Below are 27470 nucleotides of genomic sequence, written 5' to 3'. Positions count from 1 at the left end.
CCACTCAATGTTAGTGGTGGCTGTTTAACAGTCTGATGGCCTTGAAATAGAAGCTGTTTTTCAGTCTCTCGGTCCCAGCTTTGATGCACCTGTACTGACCTCGCCTTCTGGATGATAGCGGGGTGAACAGGCAGTGGCTCGGGTGGTTGTTGTCCTTGATGATCTTTATGGCCTTCCTGTGACATCGGGTGGTGTAGGTGTCCTGGAGGGCAGGTAGTTTGCCCCCCAGTGATGCGTTGTGCAGACCTCACTACCCTCTGGAGAGCCTTACGCTTGTGGGTGGAGCAGTTGCCGTACCAGGATGCTCTCGATTGTGCATCTAGAAGTTTGTGAGTGCTTTTGGGGGCAAGCCGAATTTCTTCAGCCTCCTGAGGTTGAAGAGGCGCTGCTGCGCCTTCCTCACGATGCTGTCTGTGTGGGTGGACCAATTCAGTTTGTCTGTGATGTGTATGCCGAGGAACTTAAAACTTACTACCCTCTCCACTACTGTTCCATCGATGTGGATAGGGGGGTGTTCCCTCTGCTGTTTCCTGAAGTCCACAATCATCTCCTTAGTTTTGTTGACGTTGAGTGTGAGGTTATTTTCCTGACACCACACTCCGAGGGCCCTCACCTCCTCCCTGTAGGCCGTCTCGTCGTTGTTGGTAATCAAGTACTAGTGTTAAAATAACTGACGCCTTAATTTCTGTGAAGCGGGTGATCTCATGTCACAGCATTTCTCCCTCCCACTGCGCCGGACTCAGGACAGTGGGAGGGAGAACATGATCTCTTCTGCACATGACCCTTTCTGATTCCCTTCAGACCACTTCAGATTTAAATAGTGTCTAAAGTACTGACTTGGAATACTGTCACAACCCAAAAAGTAACCATTGGCTGTTGATTACATCACCTAAGTCATCTAAATGGGGTAACGGGCCAATGATTGCCAACTCCCGGACTACCAGAAATTTAGCAAAACAAATGTTATTTTCTGAGCATCTTTTCCCAAGTTCCCACAGATGTGTTAATTATTAAAGTTGCCATTTAAAGTCTATATAGGGCAGCAAGTTTTTCCCAGTCTCTCAGTCCACGCTTTGATGCACCTGTGCGGGTGTTGTGTTCTGCCCAACGCATCACCGGGGGAAACTACCTGCCCTCCAGGACACCTACAGGATCCGATGGCACAGGAAGGCCAAGAAGATCATCAAGGACATCAACCACCCGAGCCACTGCCTGTTCACCCCGCTATCATCCAGAAGGCGAGGTCAGCCTCTGGAGAGCCCTGTGGTTGGGTCTAGGGGTGTGCGATAATAATTTAGTTGAGTTATATTTGCTTTCTTGGGTACAGGAACAATGGTGGCCATCCTAAAGCATGTGGGGACAGCAGCCTCGGATAGGGAGAGATTGAATAACACTGGTCTGCGCATGCTCTGAGGACGCGGCTAGGGATGCCGTCTGGGCCGGCCTTGTGAGGGTTAACACGCTTAAATGTCTTACTGACGTTGGCCACCGAGAAGGAGAGCACACAGTCCTTGGTAGCGGGCCGCATTCGTGGCACTGTGTTGTCCTCAAAGCGGGCGAAGAAGGTGTTTAGCTTGTCTGGAAGCAAGACGTCGGTATCTGCGACGTGGCTGGTTTTCCTTTTGTAGTCCGTGATTGTCTGTAGACACATATGTCTCGTGTCTGAGCCGTTGAATTGAGACTCCACTTTGTCTCTATACTGATGTCTCGAAGTCCAAAGAAGTAAAAATAGAAGCCGGAGGAAGGAGAGATGACAAGAAAGGAATTCAGTTTACTGTTTTAACTGTGGATTAATTGTCAGAGTAGAGGACCTTGTGCATTTCAGGTAAAATTACAACCCAATGTTAATATCCCAGCTATATTGCCATAAATGTTTAATGCTTTTCGACCTGTCCCCAAATTAATGTCATTGGTTCAGAGTTGTTTTGATATTTTAACCTGCATGTCATGATCATGTCTGGTGTGGGGGTGCAAAAATCAACATGCGCGCGATGGCGCATGCAGGCGCTTCCAGTTTGGCCAGCCTGTTAGACTACAGCCTACAACTACTAATACCACAGAGTGGTGGGCCCTGTTAGACTATAGCCTACAACTAGTAATACCACAGAGTGGTGGGCCCTGTTAGACTAGTAATACCACAGAGTGGTGGGCCCTGTTAGACTAGTGATACCACAGAGTGGTGGGCCCTGTTAGACTATAGACTACAACTAGTGATACCACAGAGTGGTGGGCCCTGTTAGACTAGTAATACCACAGAGTGGTGGGCCCTGTTAGACTAGTGATACCACAGAGTGGTGGTCCATGTTAGACTACAGCCTACAACTACTAATACCACAGAGTGGTGGGCCCTGTTAGACTAGTAATACCACAGAGTGGTGGGCCCTGTTAGACTATAGCCTACAACTAGTAATACCACAGAGTGGTGGGCCCTGTTAGACTAGTGATACCACAGAGTGGTGGGCCCTGTTAGACTACAGCCTACAACTAGTAATACCACAGAGTGGTGGGCCCTGTTAGACTAGTGATACCACAGAGTGGTGGGCCCTGTTAGACTAGTGATACCACAGAGTGGTGGGCCCTGTTAGACTACAGCCTACAACTAGTAATACCACAGAGTGGTGGGCCCTGTTAGACTAGTAATACCACAGAGTGGTGGGCCCTGTTAGACTAGTAATACCACAGAGTGGTGGGCCCTGTTAGACTAGTGATACCACAGAGTGGTGGTCCATGTTAGACTAGTGATACCACAGAGTGGTGGGCCCTGTTAGACTACAGCCTACAACTAGTAATACCACAGAGTGGTGGGCCCTGTTAGACTAGTGATACCACAGAGTGGTGGGCCCTGTTAGACTAGTGATACCACAGAGTGGTGGTCCATGTTAGACTAGTGATACCACAGAGTGGTGGTCCATGTTAGACTATAGCTTACTGCAAACTACTGCTGTTTGTTCCTGAACTGGCCAAATGGCAGGGCTGTCCTTCAGCATCACAAGTTGTTTCAACTTCTTTAACAACACCATGAAAGAACTGAATATAATATCATAGTATAACAGGCCTATAACGTTACTCTTACACCAAAAACAGCTAATTTCTAATTCGATTTTAGGACGGTTAGTTGAAGCTGAATAATCACAAAATACACTGCTCAAAAAAATAAAGGGAACACTAAAATAACACATCCTAGATCTGAATGAATGAAATATTCTTATTAAATAATTTTTTCTTTACATAGTTGAATGTGCTGACAACAAAATCACACACAAATGATCAATGGAAATCAAATTTATCAACCCATACAGGCTGATCCAACTTTGATGTAATGTCCTTAAAACAAGTCAAAATGAGGCTCAGTAGTGTGTTTGGCCTCCACGTGCCTGTATGACCTCCCTACAACACCTGGGCATACTCCTGATGAGGTGGCGGATGGTCTCCTGAGGGATCTCCTCCCAGACCTGGACTAAAGCATCCGCCAACTCCTGGACAGTCTGTGGTGCAACGTGGCGTTGGTGGATGGAGCGAGACATGATGTCCCAGATGTGCTCAATTGGATTCAGGTCTGGGGAACGGGCGGGCCAGTCCATAGCATCAATGCCTTCCTCTTGCAGGAACTGCTGACACACTCCAGCCACATGAGGTCTAGCATTGTCTTGCATTAGGAGGAACCCAGGGCCAACCGCACCAGCATATGGTCTCACAAGGGGTCTGAGGATCTCATCTCGGTACCTAATGGCAGTCAGGCCACCTCTGGCGAGCACATGGACGGCTGTGCAGCCCCCCAAAGAAATGCCGCCCCACACCATGACTGACCCACCGCCAAACCGGTCATGCTGGAGGATGTTGCAGGCAGTAGAACGTTCTCCACGACGTCTCCAGACTCTGTCACGTCTGTCAAATGTGCTCAGTGTGAACCTGCTTTCATTTGTGAAGAGCACAGGGCGCCAGTGGCGAATTTGCCAATCTTGGTGTTCTCTGGCAAATGAAAAACGTCCTGCACGGTGTTGGGCTGTAAGCACAACCCCCACCTGTGGACGCCGGGCCCTCATGGAGTCTGTTTCTGACCGTTTGAGCAGACACATGCACATTTGTGGCCTGCTGGAGGTCATTTTGCAGGGCTCTGGCAGTGCTCCTCCTTGCACAAAGGCGGAGGTAGCGGTCCTGCTGCTGGGTTGTTGCCCTCCTACGGCCTCCTCCACATCTCCTGATGTACTGGCCTGTCTCCTGGTAGCGCCTCCATGCTCTGGACACTACGCTGACAGACACAGCAAACCTTCTTGCCACAGCTCGCATTGATGTGCCATCCTGGATGAGCTGCACTACCTGAGCCACTTGTGTGGGTTGTAGACACCGTCTCATGCTACCACTAGAGTGAAAGCAACACCAGCATTCAAAAGTGACCAAAACATCAGCCAGGAAGCATAGGAACTGAGAAGTGGTCTGTGGTCACCACCTGCAGACCACTCCTTTATTGGGGGTGTCTTGCTAATTGCCTATAATTTCCACGTGTTGTCTATTCCATTTGCACAACAGCATGTGAAATGTATTGTCAATCAGTGTTGCTTCCTAAGTGGACAGTTTGATTTCACAGAAGTGTGATTGACTTGGAGTTACATTGTGTTGTTTAAGTGTTCCCTTTATTTTTTAGAGCAGTGTATATATATATATATATCATGCGCCAAAACTGAACGGAACGAGCCACTAGGCAGGATATCTGCTTTGATTGAAACAAAATACAAAAAGGCTAATAGTTAGTTAATTAAAACCATCTGCTTTGATTCGCTCACGAAACAATAATTTAATATCTAAATGTATATTCCTATGAAACTGATCAAATCATTGGCATGATGCAGTTTGGACGTTAAACGTGAAGAATTTGCCTATCATTCCCGATGGACAGTGATGATGGCCTTTTTCTAAATTAGATATGCCTAACATGGCGTTTGAGGGTTTTAAAAATAGACCAATTGGAGTATGCATTTGATGTATATTCTAAATTATAGGCTATTCAAATGGCTGCATCTCTCGGTACCAACTTTAATGAAGGAAATTACGAAGTAATAAAAAAAAAATCACTACACTGATCATCGGACGTCACAGATAATATTACTGTTTCCCACAGTAGACGCACGGTCGCGCCGCCGTCTCACGGTGCAGACCGACTTACCGAGCGGGCTGGGATCTCCGACAGCGTCAGGAGGGAATCCACTAAAAGCAACAGATTACGAGCTAAATACTTTACCGTCCAGATGTTGATATTGATCCTGGTGATGAATGTGGTCCCCTTGAATATTAGCTTTGTCTGTCGACAGGCAGCGTCCGCTGGAGGACGAAGTGAAGGAGATGGAGGGATGAGAAGAGAGAAACACTTCATCCATGCCTTGAAGTTGCCATAAAATTGTTTCGATTAATTCAACTGTTGAGCCTACCTTGATAAATGATGAACAGGCCTATATTTGACATCGTTTTTTTAAGGATGGAACCCCCAGGTAGAGAAGCTGTTGGTACTGTAACAGGTAATGACTGTCCAAGTGATCATCAATAAATATCCCCCTACTGTTGACCAATCGCAGACGAGGGAGCATAGATTCAGGCTACGGACTTCGGCTTGCCTCGAGAAAAATTTGAGTGTGGCGAACATGTCCTCATAATATATGCGCGAACTGTTCCGAACTGTTTTGGCCGGGAAGCATACGGACCCTTACTCTCTCTCTTCCCAGTACCACTCTTCAAACCTTATAGTTTATCAATGGAGAGAATCGTTAAACTTCTGGTTAATCATAATAAAAAGGGAGAGAAAGAGAGGACAGGAGAGAGCTTCTTCTGGTTTCTGTTTTATTTCGATGCAACATCATAGAGTGTCAAAGGGCTGTGTGTCTGCTGCTTAATTCCCTTTAATCAGTGTCCAACTAAAGCCTGGTCTTAGACAATCTGGTGAGTTCCTAACTAAACCAGTTATGTATTAACATCTATTATCAAAAAGATGAAATGTTGAAAAACAGCTCAGTTCTTCAGAGTACAGAAAGTAGTACACACACACACACACACACACACACACACACACACACACACACACACACACACACACACACACTCACACACACACACACACACACACACACACACACACACACACACACACACACCCCTCCCTCAGGTACATTTGGCCTCCATGTCGTAGAGGTGTAGCAGGTCAGAGATGATGGCATCAATGTCTTCCTTAGTGATGTCTTCACACAGCACCTAGAGACACAGAGAGAAGGGCTCAATACACACACACACACACACACACCCATACTATCACACGCTTACACACACACACGGTTACACATAGGGCTGTGGCGGTCATTACATGTTGTCAGCCGGTGATTGTCATCAAAATAACTGCCCGTTAATTGACCGTTAATTAACATAAACATGTTTAGCATCTCCAGGCCTCCACAAGCTGCTGATGTTTTCCTTGGGAACATGTTAAAGGGCCTAATAAATCCATGCAATATAGCCTACACCATTTGTTTATTTATGTCAGCTCTAGAGAAACATGATGTGAAGAAAATGTAGTCTATTTCAGAATAGCATACTCTTGAGTTGTCCTTATGTTAGGTCCCGACCTGGCTGTGCCATATGGCTGTGGGCTACACCAGTTCATTTAGAAGGCATGATTTGCTTATGATTCCGTGGCATTATTTTATAGTATCAAGAACACAATTGAACAAAGAAATCAAATTAAGGATATTTTCTCCAAACGATTTCAGAGGGAGTGGGCACATGCAGTTGAGCAGTTAAATATATGATATTAAACTGGTCCTCCTATATGATTCATTTAGAGTTACTAATGCAACTTTCAGTTGTGATAAACGTTGGGCAATATGTTTAGATTTTTAATGCATTCTAAGGCTGCATCATGCAACTAATGATGGTTTGAAAAAGTTACATGAAAGGCATGAGCTCTGCTGTTTCTTGCGCAGGCTGTACACACTTCATCAGTCTCTCATTCTTAATTTAATATGGTCTTTATGTAGCCGATGCAAAATGGCTAGCTAGTTAGCGGTAGAGCGCGCTGGTAGCATTTCAAATCGGTGACGTCACCCGCTCAGCAAAACATGTTTTTAATGCAAATGTATAAATAAAATAACCTTAAATATCACATTTACATAAGTATTCAGACCCTTTAACTCAGTACTTTGTTGAAGCACCTTTGGCAGTGATTACAGCCTCAAGTCTTCTTGGGTCTGCAGATCCTCTCAAGCTCTGTCAGGTTGTATGTGGAGCGTTGCTGCACAGCTATTTTCAGGTCTCTCCAGAGATGTTCGATCAAGTTAAAGTCCAGGCTCTGGTTGGGCCATGCAAAGACACTGAGACTTGTCCCAAAGCCAGTCCTACGTTGTCTTGGCTGTGTGCTTAAGGTCATTGCCCTGTAAATCTGTCCGGCAGAGTGTGTTGTCCTTTGGTCTGACATGCGTGTTCAGAAACATGACCAAGTCAAGATCCAGAGCGTGATTAAGACGGCAGGAAGGATCATTGATCAAGAATCTGCCACCAACCTACACACAAAACTCATCCTCCTAAAACGTGAAAGCATTTCACAGGACAGTGATCATCCCCTTCACTCAAAATTCAGTCACAGCAGCAGCCGGAAAAGAGGAAAGAGACTTCTTCAAAATAAAATTTAAACCGATAGATGTGGGAACTGTTATTCCTACAGCCATTAGTATAATAGATAGTCTGTTGGTCCCTCCAGTATACAGCCTATTGCACTTTCACGTTAAATGTGTAGCTATAGCACTGTCTTTAAGCACCTGACCAAATTAATTTCCCCATGGTGGGATGATAAAGTTGATCTGAATCTGAAGGAAGGTGAACCTTCGCTCCAGTCTGAGGTCCTGAGTGCTCCGGAGCAAGTTTTCATCAAGGATCTCTTTGTACTTTGCTCTGTTCATCTTTCCCTCGGTCCTGACTAGTTTCCCGCTCCCTGCCGTTGAAAAACATTTTATTTTTTAAATGTAACCTTTATTTAACATCCCGACAGCATGACGCTGCCATCACCATGCTTCACCGTAGGGATGGTATTGGCCAGGTGATGACTGGTGCCTGGTTTCCTCCAGACGTGACGCTTGGCATTCAGGCCAAAGAGTTCAATCTTGATTTCATCCGACCAGAGAATTTAGTTTCTCATGGTCTGAGAATCCTTTAGGTGCCTTATGGCAAACTCCAAGCGGGCTGTCATGTGTCTTTTACCCTCTGGCCACTCTACCATAAAGGTCTGATTGGTGGAGTGCTGCAGAGATGGTTGTCCTTCTGGAAGGTTCTCCCATCTCCACAGAGGACCTCTGTCAGAGTGACCATCGGGTTCTTGTTCACCAACCTGACTAAGGCTCTTCTCCCCCGATTGCTCAGTTTGGCCGAGCGGCCAGCTCTTAGAAGAGTCTTGGTGGTTCCAAAATTCAGGTCATTGTGTTCTTGGGGATCTTCAATGCTGCAGAAACGTTTTGGTACCCTTCCCCAGATCTGTGCCTTTACACAATCCTGACTTGGAGCTCTACGGACAATTCCTTCGACCTCAAGGCTTTGGTTTTTGCTCTGACATGCACTGTCAACTGTGGGACCTCATAGTGACAGGTGTGTGCCTTTCCAAATCATGTCCAATCAGTTGAATTTACCACAGGTGGACTCCAATCAAGTTGTAGAAACATCTCAAGGATGATCAATGGAAACAGGAAGCACCTGAGCTCAATGAGTCTTGTAGCAAAGGGCCTGAAGGTATCTGTTTTTACTTTTTCATACATTTGCAAACATTTCTAAAAATAAATTCACTTTGTCATTGTTTTTAGATTGAGGAAAATGTTTAATGTAATCCATTTCAGAATAAGGCTGTAACATAACAAAATGTGGAGAAAGGGAAGGGGTCTGAATACTTTGAGTGCACTGTAGTTTACTAATATGGAATATGTTTTACTTAGAATGGCCCACAAAAAACATGTCATCCGTACAAATGTTTTATTCTGCATTTGACCCCCTTTTTCTCCCCAATTTCGCGATATCCAATTACGATCTTGTCTCATCGCTGCAACTCCTCAACGGGCTTGGGAGAGGCGAAGGTCAAGTCATGCGTCCTCCGAAACATGAGCCACCAAACCGTGCTCCTTAACACCCGCCCTCTTAACCCGGAAGCCAGATGCACCAATGTATCAGAGGAAACGCCGTTCAACTGACGACTGGAGTCAGCCTGCAGGCGCCCGGCCCGCCACAAGGAGTCGCTAGAGCACAATGAGCCAAGTAAAGCCCCCTGGCTAAATGTCAAGCGTCGGCTGGAGTGAAAGCTCGACGCCATTGGACTCTGGAATAGCGAAAACGCGTTTTCTGGAATGATGAATCGCGCTTCACCTTCACAAATCTGGGTTTGTCCCAACGCATAGAGCAAACTGTTTGGTGGAGGAGGAATAATGGACTGGGGCTGTTTTGCATGATTCGGGATAGGCCCCTTAGTTCTAGTGAAAGGACATTTTAACGCTATAGCATACAATGACATTCTAGATGATTCAATGCTTCCAACTTTGTGGCAACAGTTTGGGGAAGGTACTTTCGTGTTTTAGCATAACGTGAGGTCCATACAGAAATGGTTTGTTGATCGGTGTGGAAGAACTTGACTGGCCTGCACAGAGCCCTAACCTCAACCCCATCGAACACCTTTGGTATGAATTGAAAAGCCAACTCGAGCCAGGCCTAATCGCCTGACCTCACTAATGCTCTTGGCTGAATGGGAGCAAGTCCCCGCAGCAATGGAATGGGCCGTTATCATGCACCTGTCTGGTTTAGAATGGGCCGTTATCATGCAGCTGTCTGGTTTAGAATGGGCCGTTATCATGCACCTGTCTGGTTTAGAATGGGCCGTTATCATGCACCTGTCTGGTTTAGAATGGGCCGTTATCATGCACCTGTTTGGTTTACAATGGGCCATTATCATGCACCTGTCTGAACAGGACTCGTGACCGGCGTTGTGGCAGTAATACGGTAACAGTAACAGCCCTATGCACACACTCCACAATACTATCACCCCTCTCTCTCCTCACAACACATCCCCCCCTACCTGCCACCACTCTCTCTCTCCGACAGGAACCTCCACCCCGTAGCTGAGTAGTGCCAGGTACAGCGTTGCTATGGCGATGTGTTGGGGGGCGTGGCGCACACACATGGTGCCATGGTAACAGTCTCTAAGCAACGCCCAGGTGGTCTCGGCGACGGGAGTTCTGGACCAGGCGTGACGATTCACTAATGACTTCACCGACAGGAGGTAGTGGAGGAGATACTACACACACACACAACCACACACACACACGCACAACCACAACACACACACACACATACACAACAACCACAACACACACACACACACAGGGGTTAGAGGGGTCAGGGGTTAGAGGGGTCAGGGGTTGTGAAAAATCTGAACTCATGAAGTGCAGCAGTGGCTTGTGGGACAGCATACCCACATCCATACCCACACATACAGTCAGAGCCAGCCCTAGCCTTTTGGGGCCCTAAGTCATACAGTCAGAGCCAGCCCTAGCCTTTTGGGGGCCCTAAGTCAAACAGTCAGAGCCAGCCCTAGCCTTTTGGGGGCCCTAAGTCATGCAGTCAGAGCCAGCCCTAGCCTTTTGGGGGCCCTAAGTCATACAGTCAGAGCCAGCCCTAGCCTTTTGGGGGCCCTAAGTCATGCAGTCAGAGCCAGCCCTAGCCTTTTGGGGGCCCTAAGTCATACAGTCAGAGCCAGCCCTAGCCTTTTGGGGACCCTAAGTCATGCAGTCAGAGCCAGCCCTAGCCTTTTGGGGGCCCTAAGTCATACAGTCAGAGCCAGCCCTAGCCTTTTGGGGCCCCAAGTCATACAGTCAGAGCCAGCCCTAGCCTTTTGGGGGCCCTAAGTCATACAGTCAGAGCCAGCCCTAGCCTTTTGGGGGCCCTAAGTCATGCAGTCAGAGCCAGCCCTAGCCTTTTGGGGGTCCTAAGTCATACAGTGAGAGCCAGCCCTAGCCTTTTGGTGCCCTAAATCATGTAGTCAGAGCCAGCCCTAGCCTTTTGGGGCCCTAAGTCATACAGTCAGAGCCAGCCCTAGCCTTTTGGGGCCCTAAGTCATACAGTCAGAGCCAGCCCTAGCCTTTTGGGGCCCTAAGTCATACAGTCAGAGCCAGCCCTAGCCTTTTGGGGCCCTAAGCATGCAGTCAGAGCCAGCCCTAGCCTTTTGGGGCCCTAAGTCATACAGTCAGAGCCAGCCCTAGCCTTTTGGGGCCCTAAGTCATACAGTCAGAGCTAGCCCTAGCCTTTTGGGGGCATAAGTCATACAGTCAGAGCTAGCCCTAGCCTTTTGGGGGCATAAGTCATACAGTCAGAGCTAGCCCTAGCCTTTTGGGGGAATAAGTCATACAGTCAGAGCCAGCCCTAGCCTTTTGGGGGCCTAAGTCATACAGTCAGAGCCAGCCCTAGCCTTTTGGGGGCCTAAGTCATACAGTCAGAGCCAGCCCTAGCCTTTTGGGGCCCTAAGTCATACAGTCAGAGCCAGCCCTAGCCTTTTGGGGGCCTAAGTCATACAGTCAGAGCCAGCCCTAGCCTTTTGGGGCCCTAAGTCATACAGTCAGAGCCAGCCCTAGCCTTTTGGGGGCCTAAGTCATACAGTCAGAGCCAGCCCTAGCCTTTTGGGGGCCTAAGTCATACAGTCAGAGCCAGCCCTAGCCTTTTGGGGCCCTAAGTCATACAGTCAGAGCCAGCCCTAGCCTTTTGGGGCCCTAAGTCATACAGTCAGAGCCAGCCCTAGCCTTTTGGGGGCATAAGTCATACAGTCAGAGCCAGCCCTAGCCTTTTGGGGCCCTAAGTCATGCAGTCAGAGCCAGCCCTAGCCTTTTGGGGCCCTAAGTTATACAGTCAGAGCCAGCCCTAGCCTTTTGGGGCCCTAAGTCATACAGTCAGAGCCAGCCCTAGCCTTTTGGGGGCCTAAGTCATACAGTCAGAGCCAGCCCTAGCCTTTTGGGGCCCTAAGTCATACAGTCAGAGCCAGCCTTTTGGGGCCCTAAGTCATACAGTCAGAGCCAGCCCTAGCCTTTTGGGGACCCTAAGTCATGCAGTCAGAGCCAGCCCTAGCCTTTTGGGGGCCCTAAGTCATACAGTCAGAGCCAGCCCTAGCCTTTTGGGGGCCCTAAGTCATGCAGTCAGAGCCAGCCCTAGCCTTTTGGGGCCCTAAGTCATACAGTCAGAGCCAGCCCTAGCCTTTTGGGGGCCTAAGTCATACAGTCAGAGCCAGCCCTAGATTTTGGGGCCCTAAGTCATACAGTCAGAGCCAGCCCTAGCCTTTTGGGGGCCTAAGTCATACAGTCAGAGCCAGCCCTAGCCTTTTGGGGGCCTAAGTCATACAGTCAGAGCCAGCCCTAGCCTTTTGGGGCCCTAAGTCATACAGTCAGAGCCAGCCCTAGCCTTTTGGGGCCCTAAGTCATACAGTCAGAGCCAGCCCTAGCCTTTTGGGGCCCTAAGTCATACAGTCAGAGCCAGCCCTAGCCTTTTGGGGGCCCTAAGTCATACAGTCAGAGCCAGCCCTTTGGGGCCCTAAGTCATACAGTCAGAGCCAGCCCTTTTGGGGCCCTAAGTCATACAGTCAGAGCCAGCCCTAGCCTTTTGGGGCCCTAAGTCATACAGTCAGAGCCAGCCCTAGCCTTTTGGGGCCCTAAGTCATACAGTCAGAGCCAGCCCTAGCCTTTTGGGGCCCAAAGTCATACAGTCAGAGCCAGCCCTAGCCTTTTGGGGGCCCTAAGTCATACAGTCAGAGCCAGCCCTAGCCTTTTGGGGGCCTAAGTCATACAGTCAGAGCCAGCCCTAGCCTTTTGGGGGCCTAAGTCATACAGTCAGAGCCAGCCCTAGCCTTTTGGGGCCCTAAGTCATACAGTCAGAGCCAGCCCTAGCCTTTTGGGGCCCTAAGTCATACAGTCAGAGCCAGCCCTAGCCTTTTGGGGGCATAAGTCATACAGTCAGAGCCAGCCCTAGCCTTTTGGGGCCCTAAGTCATGCAGTCAGAGCCAGCCCTAGCCTTTTGGGGCCCTAAGTCATACAGTCAGAGCCAGCCCTAGCCTTTTGGGGCCCTAAGTCATACAGTCAGAGCCAGCCCTAGCCTTTTGGGGGCCTAAGTCATACAGTCAGAGCCAGCCCTAGCCTTTTGGGGCCATAAGTCATACAGTCAGAGCCAGCCTTTTGGGGCCCTAAGTCATACAGTCAGAGCCAGCCCTAGCCTTTTGGGGACCCTAAGTCATGCAGTCAGAGCCAGCCCTAGCCTTTTGGGGGCCCTAAGTCATACAGTCAGAGCCAGCCCTAGCCTTTTGGGGGCCCTAAGTCATGCAGTCAGAGCCAGCCCTAGCCTTTTGGGGCCCTAAGTCATACAGTCAGAGCCAGCCCTAGCCTTTTGGGGGCCTAAGTCATACAGTCAGAGCCAGCCCTAGCCTTTTGGGGCCCTAAGTCATACAGTCAGAGCCAGCCCTAGCCTTTTGGGGGCCCTAAGTCATACAGTCAGAGCCAGCCCTTTGGGGCCCTAAGTCATACAGTCAGAGCCAGCCCTTTTGGGGCCCTAAGTCATACAGTCAGAGCCAGCCCTAGCCTTTTGGGGCCCTAAGTCATACAGTCAGAGCCAGCCCTAGCCTTTTGGGGCCCTAAGTCATACAGTCAGAGCCAGCACTAGCCTTTTGGGGCCCTAAGTCATACAGTCAGAGCCAGCCCTAGCCTTTTGGGGCCCTAAGTCATACAGTCAGAGCCAGCCCTAGCCTTTTGGGGCCCTAAGTCATACAGTCAGAGCCAGCCCTAGCCTTTTGGGGGCCCTAAGTCATGCAGTCAGAGCCAGCCCTAGCCTTTTGGGGCCCTAAGTCATACAGTCAGAGCCAGCCCTAGCCTTTTGGGGGCCTAAGTCATACAGTCAGAGCCAGCCCTAGCCTTTTGGGGCCCTAAGTCATACAGTCAGAGCCAGCCCTAGCCTTTTGGGGGCCCTAAGTCATACAGTCAGAGCCAGCCCTTTGGGGCCCTAAGTCATACAGTCAGAGCCAGCCCTTTTGGGGCCCTAAGTCATACAGTCAGAGCCAGCCCTAGCCTTTTGGGGCCCTAAGTCATACAGTCAGAGCCAGCCCTAGCCTTTTGGGGCCCTAAGTCATACAGTCAGAGCCAGCCCTAGCCTTTTGGGGCCCTAAGTCATACAGTCAGAGCCAGCCCTAGCCTTTTGGGGCCCTAAGTCATACAGTCAGAGCCAGCCCTAGCCTTTTGGGGCCCTAAGTCATACAGTCAGAGCCAGCCCTAGCCTTTTGGGGGCCCTAAGTCATACAGTCAGAGCCAGCCCTAGCCTTTTGGGGCCCTAAGCATGCAGTCAGAGCCAGCCCTAGCCTTTTGGGGCCCTAAGTCATGCAGTCAGAGCCAGCCCTAGCCTTTTGGGGCCCTAAGTCATACAGTCAGAGCCAGCCCTAGCCTTTTGGGGCCCTAAGTCATACAGTCAGAGCCAGCCCTAGCCTTTTGGGGCCCTAAGTCATACAGTCAGAGCCAGCCCTAGCCTTTTGGGGCCCTAAGTCATACAGTCAGAGCCAGCCCTAGCCTTTTGGGGCCCTAAGTCATACAGTCAGAGCCAGCCCTAGCCTTTTGGGGCCCTAAGTCATACAGTCAGAGCCAGCCTTTTGGGGGCCCTAAGTCATACAGTCAGAGCCAGCCTTTTGGGGGCCCTAAGTCATACAGTCAGAGCCAGCCCTAGCCTTTTGGGGCCCTAAGTCATACAGTCAGAGCCAGCCCTAGCCTTTTGGGGCCCTAAGTCATACAGTCAGAGCCAGCCCTAGCCTTTTGGGGCCCTAAGTCATACAGTCAGAGCCAGCCCTAGCCTTTTGGGGGCCCTAAGTCATACAGTCAGAGCCAGCCCTAGCCTTTTGGGGGCCCTAAGTCATACAGTCAGAGCCAGCCTTTTGGGGGCCCTAAGTCATACAGTCAGAGCCAGCCTTTTGGGGGCCCTAAGTCATACAGTCAGAGCCAGCCCTAGCCTTTTGGGGGCCCTAAGTCATACAGTCAGAGCCAGCCCTAGCCTTTTGGGGGCCCTAAGTCATGCAGTCAGAGCCAGCCCTAGCCTTTTGGGGCCCTAAGTCATACAGTCAGAGCCAGCCCTAGCCTTTTGGGGGCCTAAGTCATACAGTCAGAGCCAGCCCTAGCCTTTTGGGGCCCTAAGTCATACAGTCAGAGCCAGCCCTAGCCTTTTGGGGGCCCTAAGTCATACAGTCAGAGCCAGCCCTTTGGGGCCCTAAGTCATACAGTCAGAGCCAGCCCTTTTGGGGCCCTAAGTCATACAGTCAGAGCCAGCCCTAGCCTTTTGGGGCCCTAAGTCATACAGTCAGAGCCAGCCCTAGCCTTTTGGGGCCCTAAGTCATACAGTCAGAGCCAGCCCTAGCCTTTTGGGGCCCTAAGTCATACAGTCAGAGCCAGCCCTAGCCTTTTGGGGCCCTAAGTCATACAGTCAGAGCCAGCCCTAGCCTTTTGGGGGCCCTAAGTCATACAGTCAGAGCCAGCCCTAGCCTTTTGGGGCCCTAAGCATGCAGTCAGAGCCAGCCCTAGCCTTTTGGGGCCCTAAGTCATGCAGTCAGAGCCAGCCCTAGCCTTTTGGGGCCCTAAGTCATACAGTCAGAGCCAGCCCTAGCCTTTTGGGGCCCTAAGTCATACAGTCAGAGCCAGCCCTAGCCTTTTGGGGCCCTAAGTCATACAGTCAGAGCCAGCCCTAGCCTTTTGGGGCCCTAAGTCATACAGTCAGAGCCAGCCCTAGCCTTTTGGGGCCCTAAGTCATACAGTCAGAGCCAGCCCTAGCCTTTTGGGGCCCTAAGTCATACAGTCAGAGCCAGCCTTTTGGGGGCCCTAAGTCATACAGTCAGAGCCAGCCTTTTGGGGGCCCTAAGTCATACAGTCAGAGCCAGCCCTAGCCTTTTGGGGCCCTAAGTCATACAGTCAGAGCCAGCCCTAGCCTTTTGGGGCCCTAAGTCATACAGTCAGAGCCAGCCCTAGCCTTTTGGGGGCCCTAAGTCATACAGTCAGAGCCAGCCCTAGCCTTTTGGGGGCCCTAAGTCATACAGTCAGAGCCAGCCTTTTGGGGGCCCTAAGTCATACAGTCAGAGCCAGCCTTTTGGGGGCCCTAAGTCATACAGTCAGAGCCAGCCCTAGCCTTTTGGGGGCCCTAAGTCATACAGTCAGAGCCAGCCCTAGCCTTTTGGGGGCCCTAAGTCATACAGTCAGAGCCAGCCCTTTGGGGCCCTAAGTCATACAGTCAGAGCCAGCCTTTTGGGGCCCTAAGTCATACAGTCAGAGCCAGCCCTAGCCTTTTGGGGCCCTAAGTCATACAGTCAGAGCCAGCCCTAGCCCTTTGGGGCCCTAAGTCATACAGTCAGAGCCAGCCCTAGCCTTTTGGGGCCCTAAGTCATGCAGTCAGAGCCAGCCCTAGCCTTTTGGGGCCCTAAGTCATACAGTCAGAGCCAGCCCTAGCCTTTTGGGGCCCTAAGTCATACAGTCAGAGCCAGCCCTAGCCTTTTGGGGCCCTAAGTCATACAGTCAGAGCCAGCCCTAGCCTTTAGGGGCCCTAAGTCATACAGTCAGAGCCAGCCCTAGCCTTTTGGGGCCCTAAGTCATACAGTCAGAGCCAGCCCTAGCCTTTAGGGGCCCTAAGTCATACAGTCAGAGCCAGCCCTAGCCTTTTGGGGCACTAAGTCATACAGTCAGAGCCAGCCCTAGCCTTTAGGGGCCCTAAGTCATACAGTCAGAGCTTACATTAGTTATATATATAATATATTACATTAGTTTTATTTGAGGACTGTATTATTTCATGCCAAGTCATCATCTCGTCTCTATAGAGCTACTGCCTGACAAAATCTCTACTTTAGTAGTTCTTCAAGGTAAATAAGGTATACTTTCATGGCTGCTAAAGACCAACTAATCACTTACATGGTGAATTTTCAGGCTTTCTATCCCTCTCCATCACGTCCTTCTCTCAGAGTATCCTTTCTAACCCTCTCCATCACGTTCTTCTCTCAGAGTATCCTTTCTATCCCTCTCCATCACGCGTCCTCTCTTCTTCCACACTGTGTTACGTTACAGCCTTATCTACACACAATACCCCATAATTATTTATTCTACTATTCTAATCATCACCAGGAAGTTGAGGCTGAGTTCCTTGAGTATTCTACTATTCTAACCATCAACAGGAAGTTGAGACTGAGTTCCTTTGTTTATTCTACTATTCTAACCATCAACAGGAAGTTGACACTGAGTTCCTTTGTTTATTCTACTATTCTAACCATCAACAGGAAGTTGACACTGAGTTCCTAAAAAAGTATTACTATCTCTGTATTATTTTTTGGGAAGTGAGGAATTGATCTGTTGGCCTACAAAAAGATGGGCCACCAGTTGCCTATCCCTGTGTTAGAGGTTAAGAGTCAGGGGTTAGAGTTCAGGAGTTAGGAGTCAGTACAGACCTTGTGTGGGTGCTGGAAGGAGACGTGGAAGTTGAGTTGTCTGAGGACCAGGAGTTCACACTGCACCACACTGTCTCTGAGGTCCCAGAACTCACCGTCACAGTTCAGAGGTTCACTACTACTGTGGAAATACCTGGAGGGAGAGAGAGAGAGAGGGGTGGGGAGAGGATGGATAAGGATAGAGGACAGGGAGGGAGAGAGAGAGAGGGGTGGGGAGAGGATGGATAAGGAGAGAGAGAGAGAGAGGGGTGGGGAGAGGATGGATAAGGAGAGAGGACAGGGAGGGAGAGAGAGAGAGGGGTGGGGAGAGGATGGATAAGGAGAGAGGACAGGGAGGGAGAGAGAGAGGGGTGGGGAGAGGATGGATAAGGAGAGAGGACAGGGAGGGAGAGAGAGAGAGGGGTGGGGAGAGGATGGATAAGGAGAGAGGACAGGGAGGGAGAGAGAGAGAGGGGTGGGGAGAGGATAGATAAGGAGAGAGGACAGGGAGGGAGAAAGGGAGATTATAAAATCAGGGTTATGTAGAGTAAGAGGAAAAAAACTTAAAGTTCATCGGCATATGCATCTTGGGGTGGCATGTAGCCTAGTGGTTAGAGTTGGGCCAGTAACCAGCATGTAGCCTAGTGGTTAGTGTTGGGCCAGTAACCAGCAGGTAGCCTAGTGGTTAGTGTTGGGCCAGTAACCAGCATGTAGCCTAGTGGTTAGAGAGTTGGGCCAGTAACCAGCATGTAGCCTAGTGGTTAGAGCGTTGGGCCAGTAACCAGCAGGTAGCCTAGTGGTTAGAGCGTTGGGCCAGTAACCAGCAGGTAGCCTAGTGGTTAGAGCGTTGGGCCAGTGTCCGAAAGGTTGCTGGATTGAATCCCCGAGCTGACACGGTAAAAATCTGCCGCTCTGCCTTTGAACAGGCAGTTAACCCACCGTTCCTAGGCCGTCAGTTAAAAACAAATTCTTATTTACACCGACTTGCCTAGTTAAATAAAGGTTAAATAAAAATTAAATTATCTGCCGTTTCCAGCTACAATAGTCATTTACGACATGAACAATGTCTACACTGTATTTCTGATCCATTTGATATTTTAAATGGATACATTTTTTTGCTTATCTTTCAAAACAAGGACATTTAAATATATATATATATAGATGTTTTTATACCTTTATATAACGAGGCAAGTCAGTTAAGAACATGTTCTTATTTTCAAAGACGGCCTATGAACGGTGGGTTAACTGCCTGTTCAAAGGCAAAGTGGCAGATTTTTACCTTGTCAGCTCAGGGATTCAATCTTGCAACCTTACGGTTAACTAGTCCAACGCTCTAACCACCTGCCTCACGAGGAGACTGCCTGTTACGAGAATGCAGTAAGAAGCCAAGGTAAGTTGCTAGCTAGCATTAAACTTATTTTATAAAAAACAATCAATCAAAAAATTATAATCACTAGTTATAACTACACATGGTTGATGATATTACTAGTTTATCTAGCGTGTCCTGCGTTGCATATAATCGATGTTGTGTGCATTCGCGAAAAAGGACTGTCGTTGCTCCAACGTGTTCCTAACCATAAACATCAATGCCTTTCTTAAAATCAATACACAGAAGTATATATTTTTAAACCTGCATATTTAGCTAAAAGAAATCTCAATATTAACCAGGTGAAATTGTGTCCTTTCTCTTGCGTTCATTGCACACAGAGTCAGTGTATATGCAACAGTTTGGGCCGCCTGGCTCATTGCGAATTAATTTGCCAGAATTGTACATAATTATGACACAACATTGAAGGTTGTGCAATGTAACACCAATATTTAGACTGATGGATGCCACCCGTTAGATAAAATACAGAACGGTTCCGTATTTCACTGAAAGAATAAACGTTTTGTTTTCGAAATGATGGTTTTCAGATTCGACCATATTAATGACCTAAGGCTCGTATTTCTGTGTGTTATTATGTTATAATTAAGTCTATGATTTGATAGAGCAGCTTATGACTTCAAGCCGATCAACTCCCGAGATGAGGCTGGTGTAACCGATGTGAAATGGATAGCTAGTTAGCGGGGTGCGCAATAATAGCGTTTCAAACATCACTCGCTCTGAGACTCGGAGTAGTTGTTCTCCTTGCTCTGCATGGGTAACGCTGCTTCGAGGGTAGCTGTTGTCGTTGTGTTGCTGGTTCGAGCGAGGAGAGGGATGGAACCTATACTGTTACACTGGCAATACTAAAGTGCCTATAGTGCCTATAAGAACATCCAATAGTCAAAGGTATATGAAATACAAATGGTATAGAGAGAAATAGTCCTATAATTTGTATAATAACTACAACCTAAAACTTCTTACCTGAGAATATTGAAGACTCATGTTAAAAGGAACCTCCAGCTCTCATATGATCTTGTTCTGAGCAATGAACTTAAACGTTAGCTTTTTTTTACACTTTTACTTTCTTCTCCAACACTTTGTTTTTGCATTATTTAAACCAAATTGAACATGTTTCATTATTTATTTGAGGCTAAATTGATTTTATTGATGTATTATATTAAGTTAAAATAAGTGCTCATTCAGTATTGTTGTAATTGTCATTATTACAAATAAATACTTTATTTTTTAAATCGTCTCGATTAATCGGTATCGGCATTTTTTGGTCCACCAATAATCGGTATTGGCGTTGAAAAATCATAATGGTCGACCTCTAGTGTATGTATGTATATATAAAAACAGCCCTACCTACCTGTGACACACGTTGATGATGTCACGGGTGCGAAGGTGCTGCTCCTCCACCTTGCCTGCTAGGTAGATGCAGCTCATAGCCACCAGGTAGGGCTCATACACCGTCACACTCACACACTGGAAGAACCGGTGGTACAACACACACGCTGTCGCCACGGGCACCGAACGCATGCCCAACTTCACACCTAGGGAGAGCGAGGTGGGGAGACAGTGTTAAGGGTCAGGGTGGTATAAGCTTCTGCGCCAGCCAAGCCTCGACACTTTATTCTACTAATAAAGGCCGTATTTAAAATGATGATATACTCAGATGTGTTAGCACTTGTCTGGAGCAAAATTCTGCACCCACACCGGCCCAGGCCGGGTGAGACTGACCACCCATAGTGAATATGGGCCGGGTTCTGTTTCGGTACTGTACCCGTTTCCATGATGAACCGACACACACGGAAGTGGGTTTTAATCTCCCGTGTGGAGTCCGTATCAGTGTCCAAGGCTGGAGCACCCCTCTTCCCCCCCGGTGCACCGTCCATCCGCGAGACGGCCCCCATGGAACCGGGTGTAATGAACCTGGCCATCTCTAGAATAGCTAGCTAACGTTAGCTATTAGCTAAACACTACTTTTCCCTGTACAGAATGGAGAATGTTACACTAACATTAACTATAGTAGTTAACAATAGCCATTAACTAGTTGAGCTTGTTTCTTTCCAGCTTGTCTGCTACTAATTGGGGCAAATCATAGTGAATTGGAATTATTATCTGGGCTACCAACACGCTGGCTCGTCTCTCACTTCCGCACACAATAATATCAAAGACCGAACTGAAACGTGCTACGATTCTGCCTGCAGCAAAAACGATGACGTCACGTGCGTATGTTAATGAGGAAACCTCCAAACTAAAAGCCCACATTTCTAAATATTGCAATGTGGATAATTCATTCAAAAGATATAGAATTTTACATCAGTGGCCACTTCTACTTTTATTGTGCCAACAAGAAAAGGAAAGGTGAATCATTTAAGGAAACAAATCATTTTATTTTACCAATAATGAAAGAATAACACTGGCATGTTGAGAATATTGGGCTGTAGAGATTTTTCTACCGATGTGGGGTAGAACATTCAATAGGGTCTTTACTAACCAAATACGGTTCGTTTTGAAGGGGGACTGTGTCATACTTTCTTTTTTTAACATTTATTTAACGAGGCAAGTCAGTTAAGAACAAATTCTTAATTTACAATGCCGGTCTACCCCGGCCAAACCCTCCCCTAACCCGGATGACGAGGGGCCCATTGTGCGCCACCCTATTAGACATACATACCCAGCAGAATTTCCTCCAGCTCCAGCTCCCATAGTCCCCAATACACTGTAATAGACTGTACATGGAAACATATTGGCTTGTAGAGAGAAAAATGTTCTACTGGTCTCAGCTAACGTGGGTGGGAAATACTCAGAAGGGTCTCTACTAAGCAAATATGTGTCGTTTTGGAGGGGGATTTGTGTCGTACATACCCAGCAGTTTTCTGTCTACAACCCAATGTTTATTCCATGTAGTCTATTACAGTGTATTGTATTGGAGGTTGTAGAGGCGGTGGAGTGAAAAGCCAGCAGCAGGCCATGAGACACAGTCCCCCTCCAAAACAACCATAATTGGTTAGTAGAGACCCTACAACAACTTACCATTTATTTTTTCAAAGAGGATTGCAATGCTGTGAAAAACAGTTGTACAGGGGGGACTCTTATTGTGAAGGGATAAATCTGCGATCCTGACAGCATAATATCCTGCTGCTAGGAGAACGGTAATAAACAACAAGGTGTTGTTGTTGTGGTGCAGCTGCATGGTCTGGCAAGCTTCATGTCTACTGGTAGGGCTGGCCCCATTCTTATTGGCTCAGCAGTGACTCTAAACAACAGACACTTGCATTCTGTTACCCAAATAGCACAGTTCTGTTTCTGTAGCAGATGTTGTGGAATTATACTGATGTTATGGGTATGTAACATAAGGTGACCAGATTTCTGGAATTAAAACCGGGGACATTTCCAGTTCGGCTGTCAATATATCATTCAAATATCCAATGGTATTATCTATGACATTTTTTAAAAAGGGGGACAATTCCGGTTTCATGTATCTATTCTAACAGGCCCACTGTGACAGAGAAAACAACTACACTACAGAAACACTATAGACAAGACAGAACTGATCTGAACAGCCATTCAGTGGTCCTGCTAGTCTGGGTAGAACTGATCTGAACAGCCAATCAGTGGTCCTGCTAGTCTGGGTAGAACTGATCTGAACAGCCATTCAGTGGTCCTGGTAGTCTGGGTAGAACTGATCTGAACAGCCATTCAGTGGTCCTGCTAGTCTGGGTAGAACTGATCTGAACAGCCATTCAGTGGTCCTGCTAGTCTGGGTAGAACTGATCTGAACAGACATTCAGTGGTCCTGCTAGTCTGGGTAGAACTGATCTGAACAGCCATTCAGTGGTCCTGGTAGTCTGGGTAGAACTGATCTGAACAGCCATTCAGTGGTCCTGCTAGTCTGGGTAGACTAAGAGCAGAAGAGAACATGTGACCTTTAAAAAACAGACAATAGTCTATGTGAAATACTTAACAACATAAAGAAATAAGACGATGATGAGATTATGTAGTTACCACTTATTCCAACCTAATCTGTATATTTCTCAGAAGAATGTATCTTCTTCAGGATTGCTCCGTCTTTGGCCAGCTTCTCCATGAACTCCTGGCAGGGGAGGTTGAAGTTTGTCTTCACATTAAGCATGGCCTTGATGGCAGGAACAGTGAACCTATTTCTTGCTGCTGTCCATATATCATTCATTTGGGAGAACACTCGACGGGTGCATTACTTCCAGGTAAGCACATGACAACAGACGCTAATCTAGCCAGGTTAGTGTGTGGGATGTCGTTCTCTTTGAAGTGGGTAACCACCGTGCTCCATCTCTGACTAAGCGGTGTCTCAGATGTTTTCCATTCTTCAAGCGATCTCCCCTTTAGGAACTCTTGCAGGCCAGTAACCTCGTCACACAATGCATCCTCATTGATGGTCACATTGGGGCATTTTTCCTGCAGTGTGGCTGCTGCCTTCTGGATCTCTTCACGCTGAGGTTGCCTTTTTAAAAGGAGACAATGTAAATATTTTAGATTATCTGTGTGCTTTCCCCATGCTTGCAAGTAGTTCACAGCCGTAGTGAAAAATGATTGGGATGTTTGGAGAAAGCTCTCTTCGGACATTGCTCAATTTCCCTCTAGCTCTCTCAGAAGTCCTCTGACCAAAACTGGAATGAAGTTGTCATCACGTCTTGCAGTCAATTTTGCCTCATTGTTTCTCAGAATTGCAGCTGACTCCACAGCACAGCGGTCCTGTCCTCCGAGCATCTTGATCGTGTCACTGAATACGGTCAAGTTTCCATGGATAAAGGCCAGCCAAAGTTCAGTCAGAGGATCTTCAAACATTGTTCTCAGGACAACAGGGCATTTGTCTTCAGAAAGAAAAAAAGGATTAAGGCACATACCTTTTCATACTTTGGTTAACAGATTCCCATTGCTTGCCTCATGTTTGTATTTTATCTCAAAAACATTGTTTGGAATAATAAATTGTCAGGCTCTGTAATCATATCTTTACCTTTCCTCCTCTGTCTCCTTCACTCTTCTTCCTATGTTTTCTCTCAAACTATCCGGAGCAAGTAGTCAGTAGAAGAAGAGTGAAGCTGCGAGCTCACAACTAACACAGACCGTGTCGACAACTTCCTGCAATGCTCCGTTGTTGCTATGCAACCTGTCAACAACAAACAGAGTCGCTAGCCGCCAGGCATGTCGTCGGGTTACTCGGCTAATCAGGTAAAAAATGACAACATTCATTCGAAAAAAACACACTTTTTGTTATTGTGTAGAGCAGTAAACATGTGCTGTTGTGTGTTTTAGTATGAAAATGCTTTCAACTCGCAGAAACTGCAAAATTGGACCGTGCCGAAGCATTTCAAGGAGGTAACTAATTTACAGTACCTAGCTAACGTTAAGTGTTGTTTGTGAATTGTGCAAGACAAATACGCAAATAGTGTTACTTTCTCTCCATGAGTTGAACTTAGTTGAAATCAACTCTGTGTGTGTGTGTGTGTGTGTGTGTGTGTGTGTGTGTGTGTAGAGGCCCTCAGCAGCAGAGGGTCACACCATCTTCATCGCCAGTGACCGAGGACATCTCCTACCGGGAGTGAAGGCTAAGGTTAGTGAACAATACACACACATACACACACTGAGACCTGTACATGCATGTATATTTATGTGCTTATGGATGTCTGTCTGTGCTTAATTATGTGTGTGTGTGTGTGTGTGTAGCGTGGCAGTGCGTGGCCAGATTTTAAGGGGACATGGGAGCTGCCTGCTCGTCTCCCTCCTGCCTCCATCAACCCCACGGCTCGCTCTGAGGAGGGCAGACAGCGTCTCACACACACATACACACACTCCGGACTTGACATCCACACACACAGGGCTGCCAAAACCACCACCACACCAGCCGCAGACGGTCAGACGGAAGAGGTTCAGGTTAGACACATTCTCTATCCTCTCCTCCTCAATCATCCCCTTTATCCTCTCACCTGTTTTCTTCTCTCCTCCTTTATCATATCCTCTCTGTTATCCTCTCCTCTCCCCTCCTTTATTATCTCCTCTCCTCTCCCCTCCTTTATCCTCTCCTCTCCTTTCCTTTATCCTCTCCTCTCCCCTCCTTTATGCTCTTCTCTCCTTTATCCTCTCCTCTCCCCTCCTTTATCCTCTCCTCTCCCCTCCTTTATCCTCTCCTCTCCTTTATCCTATCCTCTCCTCTCCCCTCCTTTATCCTCTCCTTTAATCTCTCCTTTATCCTCTCCTCTCCCTCCTTTATCCTCTCTTCTCCTTTATCCTCTCCTCTCCCCTCCTTTATCCTCTCCTTTCCTTTATCCTCTCCTCTCCTTTCCTTTATCCTCTCCTCTCCTCTCCTTTACCCTCTCATTTATCCTCTCCTTTCCTTTATCCTCTCCTCTCCCCTCCTTTATGCTCTTCTCTCCTTTATCCTCTCCTCTCCCCTCCTTTATCCTCTCCTCTCCCCTCCTTTATGCTCTTCTCTCCTTTATCCTCTCATCTCCCCTCCTTTATGCTCTTCTCTCCTTTATCCTCTCCTTTATCACCTCCTTTCCTTTATCCTCTCCTCTCAATTATCCTCTCTCCTCTCCTTTATACTCTCCTCTCCTTTATGTTCTCATCTCTTCTCTTTTATGCTCCTCTTCTCCTTAATGATCTCCTCTCCTCTTTTCTCCCCTATCCTCTCCTCCTCTCCTCCACTCCTCCTCTCCCCTATCCTCTCTCCTCCTCTTCTTTTTCCTCTCATCTCTTCTTCTCTTTTCATTCTCTTTGTTCAACATACAGACCTGCAATGCCCCAACCTCAGAGAGACCAGTCACAGGAGAAAGACCAGTCACTGGGCAATCAGGTCGTGGGGCGAGACCTTTGACTCAAGCCTCAGAGAGAGAGAGAGCAGTGTCCCACCCTGACACACAGCAAGAGGAGAGAGCAGCCACTAGAGGGAACACCTCGGCTGGAGAGAGAAGAGCCGCAAGAGGGAACATCTCGGCTGGAGAGAGAGCAGCCACTAGAGAGAACACCTCGGCTGGAGAGAGAAGAGCCGCAAGAGGGAACACCTCGGCTGGAGAGAGAAGAGCCGCAAGAGGGAACACCTCGGCTGGAGAGAGAAGAGCCGCAAGAGGGAACACCTCGGCTGGAGAGAGAACAGTTAGGCAGGGAGAGAGAGAACCTTCTACAGCTGCCCAAGAGAATCACACACAGGTGGACTAGTAAACATGTCTACCTCCCCATCTCTTTCTCTCTCCATCTTTCTCTAGAGCAGTCTCACACCCAGAATATATTTAGTTTCCTGATGTACTGAGTGCTGTTAGTTTCCTGATGTACACTAACAGAATCATACAGCATTAAAACTCTGTAAAACCATTTCCTGTGCGTGTGTCAGGGTCGCTTGTGTTGGAGGAAAACAGGGAAATTATTTGCATAGATTTTCATTTTTTTATATAAATACAAATTTGGGGTAAGACAGACAGACAGACAAACAGGCAGGCAGGCAGGCAGGCAGACAAACAGGCATGCAGGCAGGCAGACAGACAGACAGGCAGGCAGACAAACAGGTAGGCAGGCAGGCAGACAGACAAACAGGCAGGCAGACGACCCTTGATTTCCCCTGATATAGCCAGTGGCGATTTTAGCATGTAAATCTTGTTGGGGCAAAAAAAAGTGGGATGCATGCCAGCAAAGCCACAACACTAAACATTAATTGCACTATAACAAGCTGACTACACCGCTCGTGTCACATACGCGACTACACCGCTCGTGTCACATACGCGACTACACCGCTCGTGTCACATACGCGACTACACCGCTCGTGTCACATACGCGACTACACCGCTCGTGTCACATACGCGACTACACCGCTCGTGTCACATACGCGACTACACCGCTCGTGTCATATACGCGACTACACCGCTCGTGTCATATACGCGACTACACCGCTCGTGTCACATACGCGAGCGTTGCAAAATAAATGTAGACACACATGCTATTTAATTATTGCACCCACACTTCTCGCGCCTGACGACGAGCGTCTGCGTTGCCAAGGGCTAAAATAAAAGTCTGTTCTATTTCTGACGCAGATCACGCTGCAAGTCCTGCCTCTCCCATCTCCTCATTGGTTATACCCAAGTCCTGCCTCTCCCATCTCCTCATTGGTTTATAGAAGCAGGTACCCACGTGCCATCCCCTCATTGGTTATACCCACGTGGGTGACAGAAAGACGAACGAGGTCAGTGGTGGTAATGCACCTAATTTATGAAAGTTGCCAATCGCAATATAAAGTCCAGAGAAGAAAAAGCCTGGAAGGAAGAGAGATGACTAGAAACGATTCGGTTGGCTGTGTTATGTGTGGATTAATTGGCGGAGTAGAGGACCTTGTGCATTTCAGGTAAAATAACAACTCAAAGTTTATATTCCAGGACAAATTAGTTTGCAACAGCAAGCTAGCTAAATAGGACAAATTAGTTTGCAACAGCAAGCTAACTAGCTATATTGCCATAAATGTTTAATGCTTTTCGACCTGTCCCCAAATTAATGTAATTGGTTCAAAGTTTGTTTTGATATTTTAACCTGTGTATCGTGATCGCGTTTGGTGTGGGGGGACAAAATTGATTTAAGTACGATGGCGCACGCGCGCAGCCGGTTTGG

The 27470-nt window shown here is 47.9% G+C and overlaps 2 protein-coding genes across 2 annotated transcripts; one reads left to right on the top strand and one right to left on the bottom strand.

Moving 5' to 3' along the window:
• Positions 1-5812: 5812 nt before the first annotated feature.
• ccnq (cyclin Q) lies at positions 5813-21039 on the bottom strand. The gene is made up of 5 exons (XM_031794912.1): positions 20620-21039; positions 20206-20389; positions 17492-17624; positions 10082-10300; positions 5813-6237 (listed from the first exon to the last, which is right to left on the bottom strand). Exons 1-5 carry the CDS (start codon positions 20774-20776, stop codon positions 6148-6150), a joined length of 783 nt encoding a protein of 260 aa, XP_031650772.1. The 5' UTR covers positions 20777-21039; the 3' UTR covers positions 5813-6147.
• Positions 21040-23917: 2878 nt separating this feature from the next.
• Positions 23918-26190, top strand: cfap126 (cilia and flagella associated protein 126). Its single transcript, XM_031794911.1, is given in 6 exon segments — positions 23918-24050; positions 24135-24197; positions 24355-24432; positions 24546-24752; positions 25611-25727; positions 25729-26190. Coding segments are annotated over 6 exon segments (891 nt in total). The 5' UTR covers positions 23918-24023; the 3' UTR covers positions 26128-26190.
• Positions 26191-27470: the final 1280 nt, after the last annotated feature.

This window comes from Oncorhynchus kisutch, linkage group LG17 (genome assembly GCF_002021735.2).
Source record: "Oncorhynchus kisutch isolate 150728-3 linkage group LG17, Okis_V2, whole genome shotgun sequence".
Classification (NCBI taxonomy): domain Eukaryota; kingdom Metazoa; phylum Chordata; class Actinopteri; order Salmoniformes; family Salmonidae; genus Oncorhynchus; species Oncorhynchus kisutch.
This window is presented reverse-complemented; position numbering and strand designations above follow the sequence as displayed.

Bases quoted from the DNA above. Each gene is read 5' to 3' on its own strand.
- ccnq (XM_031794912.1), bottom strand. From the start codon at position 20,776: ATGGCCAGGTTCATTACACCCGGTTCCATGGGGGCCGTCTCGCGGATG. The intron at 17,625-20,205 runs GTAGGTAGGGCT...CTCTCCCTCCAG, and splicing joins ATCATCAACGTGTGTCACAG to GTATTTCCACAGTAGTAGTG. The intron at 6,238-10,081 runs GTAGGGGGGGAT...CTGTGTCTCTAG, and splicing joins GAGAGAGAGAGTGGTGGCAG to GTGCTGTGTGAAGACATCAC.